Genomic DNA, 15,045 nt, shown 5'->3' with positions numbered 1-15,045 from the left:
TGACAATGGCCCAGAGCCACTTGTCTTTGCAAGCACCTGCCATAATGAGCATGAGCCCTGATGAGATTGTGGAAAAAGTGTGAAGTAGTGCGTGGAGGTTTATAACAGCTCTTCCAAGCAGAAGTGAAAGTTTACTGCGCCTGGCGGTTCGGTGCTTCAGTTTGTCACTGAGCTCAGCATGGAGTCACTGGTTCTTGGTCCTCCCAGGTCTGCACCTCTACTGTCACCCCGGCTGAGTGGCAGCAAGGTGCTAATGGCTGCCGCTATAACCGAATCCCCGAGCATCTGCTGCGGGTGACACTTTTTTTCCCTTTCTTTTTTTTACTGTCACCTCAACCCGGTCTGACAGCAGCTATTTCAGCTCCTATCTCTGAACCTGCACCTGATAGATGCCATTTTTTTTCTGCCTTGAGCTGATGAATGATTTATGCTGTGGGAAGTGTGACTCGCTGCATTCAAATCAGCCTCACCTAAATTATATGATTGTGAAGCTGCTGAAGTGTTTTGATAATCTGTAATGTGCGCATACAAAAGAAAAATATTGAAAAAGGAAAAGGTTTACTCACAATCAACCCTGCAAAAAAAAAAGACGAGGAAAAAACATAAATAACTGAAGATGAAGAAAGAAACCCCAGAATGGACAAAAATGGAAAGATCAAAAATAATCCCACAGTAAAAAAAAGAAAAAGAAAAGGGGACAAACATGAGCTTCACACGGGTTGAGCTCTTACCTTCTGTGAGAGTTTCTGTTGCTATTGACATGGCCGCGTCCCGTGCAGCCGGGCGTAGGACACTTAAGAACATTCTCATACATTGCCACAACTTCGCACAGACAGGAGACAGGAGTGAAAGACAGGGAAGGTTAGGAGCCCTTTACAGTCACCCATGAGCGCTATTAGTGTGTGAGGAACCTGGCATTATAAACATCATTAAGAAATGAACCCAAATGACCTCTTTTTCATTTTAATGAACACAAGTTTGAAAGGGCAGATGAGGTTTCCCACCATATTGCTTCCACTTATCCGGCTCTTTCAAATTAGTATTCATGAAATGAGGGACGTTCATGAATAAAAAGATGTCATTTAGGTTGGACAGGACAAAGCCAGCGACAGACAGGAGTGGAGGGACATTTTTAGGCATGCAAACAACTTACAGTCATGCAAGACAGCAGCCTTTAAATCGATGTTGGACACTGGCAGATCAAGTACTTCTTCTTGTCAGTGTGCTTTCTTATCATTCGTGCATTGTTAGGGCAGAGGGTGCAGTCTTCAATACCGTTTACCATTGAGACAGCCCATAACGCTCTCAGATCCCCTCAGCAACCGGCCAATTAGATTAATGATGTATGGATGTCTGCGAGGAGCCATCAGAGCGCAGCAGGCTTGGGGGAGAAGGAGGAGCCTGGTGGCATGTGGGGCCAAACCCATCGGCATCAGCTTCATCATTATCACCCCCTTAAACTTTAACCCCTCATCATCCTTCTTTCCCTACATACTAATTGGTGTTGGGCGCAGGTAATTGGTCAATGCATCCCACTCTCAGCACAGCACAAGATTATATATTATGCATATTCCCCGCTTGTGTTGGCCTTTTGTTCGGGGACAGTCAGGGTAGCATAAGAAATAAAAACTCTGCTCTGCAGAGGTGTTTTAATTTAATAGGCAAGGGATCTATCTTCACATTGTTCCTTATAGAATTGTTGGGCTCTGTTTGATGCATATTCAAAGGTTTCACCTGTAAAAAAAAAGCTGATTTTTATTAACGGTTTATCTATTCATTATTTTTTAGCTCTAGTAGTGTCTGCAACAAGATATCCTCTTTAGGAATGGCACATATTTCTCTCAAAGTGCAAAACGTGTTCTATAAGCTTATCATAAGCTGTTTAAGCTGATATTGAAAGGACTATTTAGATGTTTTTGTTAAGGCTGGACTTTGTTTTGTAACCTAAAGTTGAATCAAACCTGAAAAGTACACTGTAACTCTACAAAGAAAACAGAATATTCGATTCAAAGTTTGAGATTTCTGACATTATTATCCCTAATTAAAAAAAAACAACAGCAGTGCATCAACTAATAAAATTAACTAGTCACATTTTAAAAGGTCTTATACTACACTGCTTAGAGATAGTTTAAAACATTCCGGTCATTTCTAAAACCCTAATTGTATTTTGACAACCAGAAAAATATATTTTTAAGTTTCTAACCAATTTCTAACCATGTTTTTGGGAGCTAGATTCTTAACAAATTCACCTCCAACCCTCATTATCAGTTTTCGCCCGGTTATAATTTGCTCTATGTTTAATTTCAGGTAAACTTTAGTATCTGATTTTAAAAAAATAAAACAAATTGATGATATTTGTTTTTTATCTTCAGGTAATACAGAGTACATGTCAGATTAAATAATACTACTTCAGCGATAGTTTCAAGGTGTTACTTTATTGTATTCTCGTACCATGTCTTTTGGTTGTGTTCTTTTTACATCTCATTGCAGGTGATGAAGCACAGTGAAAATGTCTTATCATTTCCTTTCTATCTCCTCTTTCTTTCATCTTTTTTTTTCTTCTTCTGTTTCTCCTCTTCTGTTCTACCTACATTTCAGTGTCCATATAATCAGTAAAACTCCCTGCATAATTATAATAAAGCCATTTATATGCATGAAACAAGCGGAACACTACTGCTCCACTTGTGAAAGTAAAATCTGTTGGGCTCTTTTTGGCATCAAGACTATTACTCTTATTGCCACATTGCCAGACAGGACACTTTTAACATTTAAAAAAAAAAAAGAGAGGAAAATAAAACTAATTTATCAGTACATAATGGTATCAGAGCATAATAACATAACAAAAAAAAATATAAATAATATATATATATATATAGAGAGAGAGAGAGGAAAAAAGCAGAATAATGGATGAGGAAAAAAAAAATACAGTAGGATCTCATTTAAACACAATTTTTCAAAAGAACAGCCAAATTGAGCTACGTGGTTCTTCAATTACATAAAGTCACTGAATTAATAATACATATTCCGTTCAGTGCAGCTAATGTGTTAATGTGAAAGAGTAAGAAAGATTAGACCCTGCAGGCGATCAGATGTGTGATGCATACTCCTGTTTACCTTTTACTGTCCTCTTGACGAGTGAAAATGCTAAGAAGTCTTGAATTATTTACTTGGAAGTATATTTTGCATTTGGTTGGAGGACGGACAGATAAAGACGCCGCTGTGTTGATAATCCTCTTTAGAGTGTTTTAGTAGAAGTCAGAATGACAGTAGTGGGAAGCAGTAAAATGAAGGGAATCACATTCTATCCATCTCCAGTTCTGTTAATTTATGACCTTCCCAATTTCATTTTGGGAGTTCCTGTTCCGGGACGCCTCCTCCAAGGGATTTACCACATTTCTTTGTGGCCCAGCTCTTTAATAGTATCTGCTTTTTTTAAGCTATTTTATTATTTTTGACTAAAGTCTGGGTCACAGCACGTTCTAACTGCATTTTCATTCTATCATTAATGAAAAATACACACGAGATGAGTTTGCGGAGGGTGAAAGAGACTGAATCAGCAGGCTGAATGCTCCAAAGGGAAAACTCATTTTTCATTCAAGGCTAATGTTTATTGCCACCTCTCTTGATCTGCGGCTTACAGATATGAGACTGCCGTCCTGTTCAACAGATTTGAATTGAGCAAGAAATACAAATAAATGAACAGGGATTCATGCCACGGATGACTGAAGCAAGCTCAGTGTTATCAAGGTCTGTGAGCATTTTCAAGTTTCAAGAAATTGAAAAATCACGACTCTATTAACAGTAAAAAAAACACACAAAAAAAAGCTCTAGAATTAACGAAGAGCAAGCAGTTTAACCTTTCTTTCCCCTTGGACATGCTTTGACATGCAGTGTGAAAACATGCAACCCAGCCGGGACAATGAAGGAAGAGGGAGTATCTTATTCTCTCCGTCGCTGTCAGTCAGTGTAGCCGAGTCAAGCAGGCCTTTGAATCTATGACTGACAGCTCGCAACCGTCCTGCCAATTACCAAGACCTCATTTCCCACCTCATCAACAACGTGCCGCCAGCAGACAATCAAAGAGAAAAACCACGGCCCCATGCAGAATGTCAGATGGTGGGTTCAACTGTAACCCAACTGACCTCTCAATATCAAACGGATACACAATACATAGCATCAGACAGAGAGACGAAACACGGGAAACATGCCGAACCAGGACAGAACCGTGAGGATGAGCACTGACTGCTGTGTGGCTGATTCACTCACTTTCCGGCGGCACCCTGTCTTTGTGCGGACAGCCTGACAGGCTGCGGTGGTGGGGGTACAGGCCTGTTACGTGACCCGTGCCGTCACAGCCCGGCGTCGGACACCGGCTCTCCTTCTTGTCTGCGCGGGAAACATCTGAGGACAGAAGGAAACGTTACAGTTACGGAAAATGGTGGAATGCTTCTTTCTTACCATCTAAGGGAAATTTCGTGGGTTGAAAAATTATATTTGACAGAAACCAAAGCACTGGTACAAATCAGTTTATATCTGATCAAAAAACAACATTTTAGTGTTGGTCATTATGTCAACTGTATCGTAGTAAACTACGCCATCTATAATCTGATAGAAAAGAGGCCTACAGAGGAGAGAGAGGAGCTTTTAGAGTTGCTCTGAGACTCTGACCCACAGATCTCCATCTAAAAAAATGTTCTAAACTGCTGCAATTAGGAAAACAGTAAGACATTAAAAGCAAACCACCAGTCCGCCCCAATACTCTCTGCTTCCAAAGTTCCCCCCTGCTCTCAGGAATTGAGAGAATTAATTCTGTTGTATTTATTTTACATTCTATCAATCATTTTTCTATGCCTTTGTGTTTTACCCATTTGTAATTTTTTTGTCTAATTTGTTGAAGGATCCAAGAGGGAAAATCTCTCTTCCTGATTTGTATCTTATTTGCTTTGCGAAACGACAATACATTGATTTGATTTCGATGGCTGGTGCAGAAAGTTTTAGGCACTGAGGTCAAAGTTCAAAATACATTTACATTCTTGATGATTTTTCTTTCACTAATTCAGCATGATTTGAAAAAAAAAAAAACTTTGCTGTTTCTAATTCAGTAAATTATACTTATGGTTAATAAAATCTACAACCAGACCTAACACTGAAAATACACACATTACTGGGTTATTTGTCAGATTTGAAGCACATTTAGGCACAACCAGGGATGAGGCCTTAAGAGTTAAATGCAATGGTGTAGCCAACTTGTGCTTCTAGTGCATTTAAGTTTATTTCTTAGGACTTTAAAAAAAGCATTTTTTCTTTTGGTTCTGAAGATGTATTTTTTCCAAAGATGTAATTTCTGTTTGAGCATGAAGCTGCACACCCATTTTCACCCATTATTAGGGAAGATAAGTAAACTTTTCAAATCAATATCCTCTCTTTGTCCACATTCAACAAATATCTGCTCATGCCTTATGTAGAGTCTTAAGAAAATAGACCATCTTAAGAGCTCTCTATTCAAGTTTGCCTCCCCATTAACTGGTAAGTGTCTTTTCTGAAATGTGTACTCCGCTTGGTACAATGCTAAGCAAAAAAAAAAAAAAAACGCATTAATGATGTCTAGAGGTAACATTATGTTTTTTGCTGTTGCAATAAGTCTGTAAAATCTAGACATTTTTAAATAGCAAATACAATTAAATTAATCAGTGAAATCTGCATTCTGTATAAGTTCTTGATGCAACAGATGGATTATAAGTTTTAACCACATATCTTTAAGAGCATTAATACATTTTAACATGTGCTGCTGTTTTATTGTGACATTAACATATGGAAGGAGGCAGGGGCAGCGAGCAGAGAAGTGAAGCTAGCTGAACCCTATTTAAAATACTCTTTGTTAGAAAATAAACTCTACATTGATGACCCTAAAGAGAGGAGAATGGGAGGCAACAGGAAGAAACACTGTGCCAATTTTTTCTGTGAAGTTCTAACTAGTCGATGCCATTTTTTGGCCCAGATACCAATACCTGATACCTGGCTGAGCAGTATTGGCCGATACCGATACCATCTGTTTCAAATTGATGGGTTTGCATATGTATGAAGAACTGCATACTACTTGGATGTAAAATAATTGCCATCATGGCTTTGTCAAGCTGCTGATTACCTTTGTGAAGCAGGAAAAAGACTAATCCAAGGGAATCCAGTAGAACTTTTTATTGCCTACCTGCAATGGGTGATAATAGCTGAATAAATGTGTGGCTCTCAAAATGGTATTGGTGCCCTATTTGTTGGTACTCGCCGATACTGATACCTCCATTTTAGTGCTGGATCGGGGCCCCGTCCTATACTGGTATCGGTGCAACGGTCATAGTCATTCCAAAACAATTTTGGAATGATCATACAAAAGCTTCCTGGATGGGAAGCGAAACATCTTCAAACTTGGAAACCAAGTCCAGTGGATTGTTTTTAATTTTTTTTGGAAAAGTTCTAACATCTTTTTATTATGTGTAGCAAAAGAGGAGACAGACATGATGCAGGAGAGGAGGATAGAAGGTACAGAACTGGGTTTATTAAAGAAAACCTCCAAATTTTGGGAAAGAAAAGAGTAGAATGGTCTTTCCGCAGCACTAACTTTAACCTTATCAAAGTTGGACCCATGTCTCATTTTATAGATGACACCTTATTTGTCTTCAACTTGAAATCTCTGGTATAATTCTAACAGAAAATAGGAACTGAGTTTAAACACAGAGTGTGGTAGAATGAAGATGCTAGTAACATCAAAAAGCACATTGAAGTACATTCTGATTGGCCTTATCAAGGTGTCTTTATCAGATTTTACCATACATTGTCATGGCTTTAGGCTGGATAACAAAGAACTAACACAATTTCAATAAATAAACAGGATGAACAATCAACAGCCTGGTTGAATAAATAAGATTCAAATTCCAAATAAATCTACATCTTTTAGAACAAGTCTTTGACATCATTCTATATAAGATTAAAGAGAGACAGGATTTTTTTTTTTGTATTTTAAACTTTTTTTTTATATTCTTTGACCTTTGATTCCTTATTTTTATTTCTTAATGTTTACAGACTTTGATCTCTGTGTGGGAGCGGGGTAGAAATGGGCTAACAACTGGTTTATTAATTGTTTTCCTGACAGGTTGTTTACATCAAATGAAGCTGTAAGGTTCAACTCAGCTGAAGCCATTTTCAAAATCTCGTCTCCACTCTTTCACCGCATTAGTGGCTTTCATTAGTTATTGTTATTAATCAGTGCGTTTAGATTTAACTTTTTTTTTTTTTGCTTTACTGCATTAAAGGACTAACAACATGGAAAACAAATCTCGAGACACTCTCAGCCACACAACAGATCAGATTGTCTTTCTCTCCCTGAGACCCGGATCTCATGTTTCCTTGAAACCAGAACAGATATGGTTTCCACCAAAATGCAGTAAACTCTGCCGACAGACATTGTTTCCACCTCTAACATAAGTTGACTGTGAAACAAGGTCAAATATTTGTAATGAAATCCAGGGTTTGGATGAGTTGATAATCAGTTTGTAGTACAGGGTTTTTAAGGGTAAATAACTTCATTTAAAATCTAACAGAACCAAAAAAAAAAACAGTGTTGTTTTTGAACATAATCAGTTAAATTAAAGGCAAACTGTGTGACTCTTGGCCACTAAGGGCGCTAGACCTGTAACTGCCCATATTTTGCAACTACTGTACTATATATTGAAAATAATAGCACAGGTCTATGACTGTATGCTAGGATCAAAGTGTTAATTTAACAGTCTAATATTAAAGCTGGAAAAATAGAATCCATTTTACAAACGCTTTCTTCTTCCAGCCTGCACAAATGAACAAACTCCATTCTAAGATCAGCTCTTGTTATTCTCGCTTTCCTGATTTCTCTTTTTAACCTCCTCAGAAAGTTTAAACTTTTACCTTGCCTCAGCCATGACCAGTAGTCGAGCAGGCGGAAAAAATAGTAGAGCAAAAGACTTAAAAGCATACTATGCAACATTTTTCAGTTAATTAATGTGTTCCATAACGTTTTGGATGATTAAATGAGTCATTTCAGGTCGAGCAAAGGTTTTCTCTGCCACCCTGGTGTTCTGTAGGGGAAATACCGTACTTGCAATTGCAGGAGCCCTCGGCCCGCACCCACAGGCTCAGAAGTCTCGTGCATCGTGAGAGTCGGTTTTGCTTGTCGGCGAGAACTGCTACACGCCCCCAGTGAAAGGCATGCTCATTGCTAGCACAGTGGCGATATTTGTGCAGTTATCATGGCGGAACCAGCGAGAAAACAGCGTAAGCCCATGTCGGAGCTGGCAAGAAAGAGGAAAAGGGCTCTGGACAGCGAGAGGAGTCGTACACAGGTGAACATTGGGCAAGCTTTTTCTGAATGGCGAGAGCTAAAAGAAAAAGAAGGCTGCAAGGCTGACGCGGACCTCGCGTTTCTGCTGATGCGATTGTATGTAACATTGGAATGGTTTCTCTCTCTCTGTGTGCATGTTCATACTGTCTGCTAAGCTCAAAACAACCGCGCCTGGCTTGACGGAGAAACCAGGAGAACAGCTGAGCATATTTACGACAGTGCACTTTTACTTTCGCCCTCTGGGGGGAGCCTCGCTGGAAAATCAACACCGGTTGCATAGTATACCTTTAACCCCATGACGATATAAGAGCCTAAAACTGTAAAGTGATACGTTCTTCCAGGTCACCTATTCACAATGTAAGTTCTCCCAACTTACATTGTGTGTATTTCAAGAGGGGAGCCCCACTTGTAGCATTGATAGTGTCAATTACTGAATATTTGCCTGAGGATTCATTTAAAATAGCTGTTATGCGTCAACTCTTTAGTCCATAATGTGCTTTTAATATAACATTCAATGATATTTAGTATCCTTAGATGCAACCTTAGAAGTTTTGTCATAGGAGGGAGAGATACACAGTTACTTAATGGCTTGAACCTCTATCTCATATACAGTAGCAGCCATTTAAAATGGCCCTTCCAATTAAAAGCCAGCCGAATGGCAGCAAAATCCCCTCCAACTTCCAGGCACTGGCCTTTTCCTGGGCGTCCATATTTTTTTACTCTGACTCCACCCTTTCACTGAATGACAGGGTCTGATAAGGACGCTTCTCTTTAGATCTTAATGTCCACAAATAATGAAAGAAAGAATATTTCAGTGCAAAGATTGATGTTTAAAAAAGGAATTGTAGGGGCCCAGCCAAGGACCCATAAAGAAAAGTGGGCATATTTTGAATGGCTACTACTGTACTTGTCCATGAACAGATATAAGCCCCTCTGTTTGGTTATAACTGTATTGTTGCAATGAACTGAGTTAAGCAGTGAGGAGAGTTTGGAAACTCCAAAGCTGAGAGGTGGCATAGGGCACACGTAATCATACATTTACAAATGAGTCACTGAACGAAATTCCATGTCTCATTCATCAGAAAAGAAGCACCTCATTATCCTTTGGGGCCACCATCCATCTATGCCAAATTAGGCCCATGTGAAATTGGAATAAAAGTGCTATGTCATGTCTGGCTCTTTTGTCTGGCACCAGAACTATCAGGATGGGAAGTTTCATGGTGAGAGGGAACTTGAGCTGCAAGTAAAAGGCAGCTTCTTTAGGTAATGGCTTCATTGTAAAATGTTCGCTGTTAATGTTTCAGCGGCACGTTGGAAATAATTCCCCATTTCCATAGATATGAGTGCAAACAGACGCGATGCTCATGCATCCCGCCTGCATCCCTTCTATTGTGGAGAGCGGAGGCAGCCAAGTGGAAGGCATATTAGAAAGCATGGGATATTGATTGTGGCTGGGGACGGGCTACGCTTTGCATAGCAAATGGCTCCCATTACCATACCATCTCTAGATAATTAATGTGCAGTCAGTGGGCCTGTCGTTCGTTATCGGTCATTCTGATACTGTTCAATTTTCATTTCAACCTCACACTTCTTTTAGGGTGCCTCTTGTCTCCATAAGCCGAGCTCGGTCTTTATAAATCACGTACAGAACCCTGGTCAACGAGTGTCTGGTGCTATCTCGCCCGAGGAAAGATGCTATCAGTGTGCAACCATCTTGCATCCTCTCATTATTCCAACATCATCCAGACACAAAGGCCAGGGAAGGCTCTTGAAATTAGCATTTGTGTGGCATTTAAGTAGCAATATAAACCTGCTGTGAGTTGTGTGGCATTTGAGACATAATATCATCCCACTATGAACAGCATTGCTCTTTTTTGTTGCTTTCATCCGATATCATCCTTACAAGTGACAATAACTCATCCTACTAAGATCTATGCATTGCTGCTGCAAATGAGAACATGAATAAAGAAATAATGAGCTGTATTTACAATACTTTTGTGCTTTAAAACTGTGGTGTTTGATTGCAGCGTCTAACAATAGCAGACACTTGTTTCATGATTCTTTCCCCAAACTAGCTGCCTTAAATAGGCAGCAATCCCGGGCTGCATCACAAGGATGAAAATCATGGTCCTAACAGGCCGTGCAGATTCCCATTACTTACGCCTGACAAGCCTACCCTCTGATGTTTCCATACTGGGCTATTTTAACAACATAAGCTGCTGCTGCTCGTGCCACTCTGAGATCCAAATCTCTAAATTGGCAAGAAAAAGAAAAAAGAAAAAAAGAACTTGTCCTGAGGTTAAACTAAGCTTCTCTAGAGGTTCCAGAATTTGTCTGGTCTATTGTGCAGAGGTGGTGGAATACAGAACGAAAGGCTGAAAAACAAAAATTCTTATGGAGCCTGTGAGATGAGGTAAGCTCATGCACAGTTGTTTGGAAATGTGGTTTCAGTTTCACAGAAGCATAGATTGCAACCTTTGACCATTTTAAAACAAATTTTAAAGAAAATCCTTCTATCAATCTTCCAAATCAGAAGTCACTGTCAGGGTTTGGTTGAGGTTTTGAGGATCCAAATGCAGAGGCAGGGAGGCAGAGGTGAGTTCTTGCAGTTTTAATGGAGTGTTCACAGGTAACAGAGACAGGAATCCAACATTTCTACTTAAAAATGCAAGACAAACCAGAACCATGGACACATCAGGGAAGACAAGCATGAGGAGCCAGGGAACGACGGGGAAAGACAAGGGATCAGCACTGAGGAACTACACAGGGAGAGTATTTTATGGCTGACTGAACAAGGCAGGACTAACGAGCTGATTGGGACCAGGTGTGAACAATGGCTTCTAGAAAGGAGCTAGGGAAAAAGGGAACACAAGAGGGCAACAAAGAAAAACCTAAGAGTTCAAATACATCCAGAAAAACACAACAAAATAGGAACTAAATCAATAAAACTAGAAAACCAAGGAAAACATGAATCAACGTGAAACTGAAAACTCAAAGAAAACTTAACAGGACCGAGACAGTGACAGTCATGGATTAGAAGAACAGGGTCAAGATCCGGACCCACCTGCTGGCTAATCCGGACCCAACCTGATTCAAACATTTTATAAATTACTCCATGTTGTCCGAGGACAGTGTCTAACTTCACTTGCGCCGAATCTCCTGTTAACATGGTAAAGCCCTCCGGAGCGCCTGGGAACAGGATATACTGATCCAGGCTCATGAATGAGCACCTTGATATGAGAGAATGGCTTTGTCACCAATGGAACCCAGGTTTAAACCCTGTTTTAAAGCCTCTATGCAAAAGGCAGGGTACAGCCTGGTCATCAGATAGGTAATCGGCCCATCAAGGGGTAACACATGCGAATATATACTTTTAAGACTGTAGCAGGAAGCAGGAGTACCCAGGGGGAATTCATGCATGCATGGGGATAACATGTAAACACTGTACAGAAAGACCCGAGGAAATCTAACTCTGAACCCTGTTGCCATGAAGCAACAATGCTATAAATGGCCGAATAGTTGCAGTTCTAATGATGACATCAGAGCATACTGTATATTTAATCATTATTAGCTTTAGTAAAATTATACTCAAGTTCTGTGTGTTCTTTTTAATAGTTCTTCCATGTTTAAAATATTACACATGTTGAAAGCATTGCTTATTAAACATGTTTTAGTTTAGATATGCTGTAAGTTAAAGTTTCAGACCTTAATTTGTTCGCGATCTCTAAGGAAAAACTTCTTGCAAATGGCTACCTTAGACTCTTACTAGACCAAAAGTCAGAACAAAGCTTCCATCCAAGCAAAAAAATGAACCTGAAGGATTTAACAGGACCAAGACCCTTTCTGAAGTTGCAGTTGTGATGAACTTTTGTATTACATGAAAAAATTAAGTCACGTAAACGTAGCATTGCAATTTAAAGTTCAGCAAATTTTTGTGTGAATTTCCTGAAAAGCTTTGTCTTATTTAATTTGAAAATTTCAATCCATAAAGCAACTTCGTGCAGATGACCAGATGTTTAAACCCGGGGCAAAGAAGACCTCCGTCCCTGTCCTATCTACATGGCATGTCAGAAAGCCGCCCAAAGCCGTTCTGACCTTTGTAGTAATTATTTTGCATAGCTAAATCTCAATTTCTTGAGATCAAAACTGATGGTTTAGCTACAAATGATTAGTAAAATTAACACTTTTAGCAGATTTTAGTAAAAACTTGCTCTTTTTCCATAACTGGATTCTGATGTAAATGCTGGTAGAGAATTTTGGGAGTTCTTGGAAATACAATTTTACTTTGCAAATTCATTCATCAACTGGAACATCTTTATTTTTTATTGGCAACAAGTTAACAATTCCAGAATTTGATCATCCAAAACTTAAATATATCCAAAAGAGTAAGTGTTCAATATAACTGTTAAGAACTCTAAAGAGCGGTGCAGCTATGCTTTTGAGTAAATCAACCTTTTTCATAAATCATAAGTGATCTGAATATGTCATGCAACTGCTTAAAATATGAACATTTCCACTTACCTTTATGGAAGAATGGCTTCTTCATGCCATCAGGAAGCCGGGCTTTGCGCTCCACACTGTAACCGTGCCGTGGGCCGTGCTCTTCATGGGTGTACCTGACCCCGTCTCTTCTGGCTGCCTCAGCTGCCATTTTATCCCGCATCGCCTTGGCACGCTCCGACTCTAGTGCAATTGCTTTCTCCAGCAGGGACAGATTCCCCTTTGTCATGTCAAACACTTCCTCGGATCGGTCCGAGGTCACCGAGGCTGTGTCCTCATCAAAGTCCCGATGGTTGTTGGTGTGATATCGCTCGTCATGTGCGCAGCTAGAGAAGGCCTTGGAGCGTGGGCTCAGCTGCTCCTCAAGCTTCATGAGATTGTCCATATCAGAGTAGTTCCTATCAAGAGTATGTCTGTCATTTTGGCTGCTGTGATAATCTCCATAGCTGTGATGCTGGGGCTGCTGATTGGGGTCCCCGCATGAATAATGATTTTGCTGTGATGGACCACTTCGTTCGTTAGGCTTTGTTTCACTTAGTTTCCGAGCCAAGTCAAAGCACTGGTTCCTTAGGCACTCCAGACTGCTTAAACACACTTCCTCATCACTGTTTTCCATTTGTCCATTACTGGAGGTCCTTAGGTGACCACCATTATGTGCATTTCCACCACTATGAGAACAGTTGTTTTCATCCCCATTACCAGATGTTCCGTTCTCAAACTCCTGTCCATCTAAGCTGTCAGACAGAACTGCGCCATGACCCTGTGCCAGCAGTTTCAGAGAGTCCACTGTTTCTCTAACCACATCACTGTCAACATCCAAACTCATATCTTCTCGTTGTGTATCATCCCCTTCCTCCTCTTCTTCTTCCTCCTCCTCCTCTTCCTCCTCCTCCTCATCTTCCTCTTCGTCATCCTCCTCCTCTTCTTCCTCTTCCTCCTCCTCCTCCTCCTCATCTTCGACACTGTGTGATGAGTTGCTGTTCATCTCGGACTCCGTCATGGCCCGATTGGCGGCATCTTCTGCGATCTTTCCCAAGTTAAGGAGGGACTTGGCCACAAGCTCATCATAGTTCTCGTACTCGTCGTTGTTGTTGTCATCCTTCTCTGCTGCATGACCAGATTTTCCAGCGCCGCCGCCATTGTCCTCGCCCCCCTCGCCAGTGCTCATCTGATCGTCTTCTGTTGGAAAGATAGAAGAAGCGTCTTGTAATTCCATTTCCGTCATTCTATTTTACAGCTAAATCAGATTTCTGGGCTTGGACCATCTAAATTGGATAAGGAACTCTTTGCTTCCCCTTAATAATTTACTTTGAGAGCCTTAACAGCAGCTTGTGTTCTGAATTGTGAATCACCACAGGAAGTTAAATGCAGTGGCTCAGGAAAGTTCCAGACAAAGACGCTCTATGAATCATGTTTTCACAGCAAGCCCTTGATTCTTGCTGCAACATAGAGCTTTGCACTAATTTATCTAAATGTTAATTTTCAATGTGGCACTAGCTCTTTCAATCCTTTAGTTTGATCAATATTTTTCTACAGTTTTGAACGTTTTTAGAAAGCTACTTTGTAAACTACGGAAACTCATTCACTTATTTTAAATCCAGAACCTGTTTGAATTTTTTGGTTTCTTAAAAACATAACACTGACCTATTAATAAAAAAAAGAAGAATATGTAATTGTAATCTATACAAAACAGGCCATTTAACAAATAATCGGATATTAATGATATCTCAGTATTCTTTTGGATCTATAAGAAAAATAACCCTAGAGATTTGAGAATAAATATCCACTTAACAATCGGCACATAATAAATGATGAATTGGTGATGGATGGTGCGTCTCTCCTCAGCTGTTGTTCTTTTCTTGAAATAAGGATAGATTTAAGAATAGAATAGAATTCAACTTTATTGTCATTTCATCGTCACAAGTACAAGCAATGAAATGTAGTTTGCATCTATCCCTAAGTGCTATACAAGATATAAATATTTATTTACATGTGCACAGAGACTGTGTCTATTGACTATAAATGGTATATATAAAGAGAAAATAATTACAAGAGGCTATAAAATAAAAATATGGAAGCTATTTACAGATTATACAGGAAAGTTAGGATATGGATTATATATATATATATATATATATATATATATATATATATATATATATATATATATATATATATAT

At 39.6% G+C, this 15,045-nt stretch overlaps 1 protein-coding gene across 9 annotated transcripts in view; it reads right to left on the bottom strand.

The window, feature by feature from the left end:
• Positions 1-15,045, bottom strand: part of myt1l (myelin transcription factor 1 like) — a 161,732-nt gene that overhangs the window by 31,262 nt on the left and 115,425 nt on the right. For all 9 annotated transcript variants that reach the window (XM_015381279.1, XM_015381286.1, XM_015381278.1 and 6 more), the window contains exons 6-8: positions 12,887-14,044; positions 4,267-4,401; positions 732-822 (exon numbers count right to left, since the gene is read on the bottom strand). In XM_015381279.1, the coding sequence (XP_015236765.1) occupies positions 732-822; positions 4,267-4,401; positions 12,887-14,044 (1,384 nt within the window). The remainder of the gene's footprint in view (positions 1-731; positions 823-4,266; positions 4,402-12,886; positions 14,045-15,045) is intronic.

This window comes from Cyprinodon variegatus, unplaced genomic scaffold, assembly GCF_000732505.1.
Source record: "Cyprinodon variegatus isolate N-32 unplaced genomic scaffold, C_variegatus-1.0 Scaffold230, whole genome shotgun sequence".
NCBI lineage: Eukaryota > Metazoa > Chordata > Actinopteri > Cyprinodontiformes > Cyprinodontidae > Cyprinodon > Cyprinodon variegatus.
The sequence above is the reverse complement of the archived record's forward strand: the minus strand, read 5'-3'. Positions and strand labels throughout refer to the sequence as shown.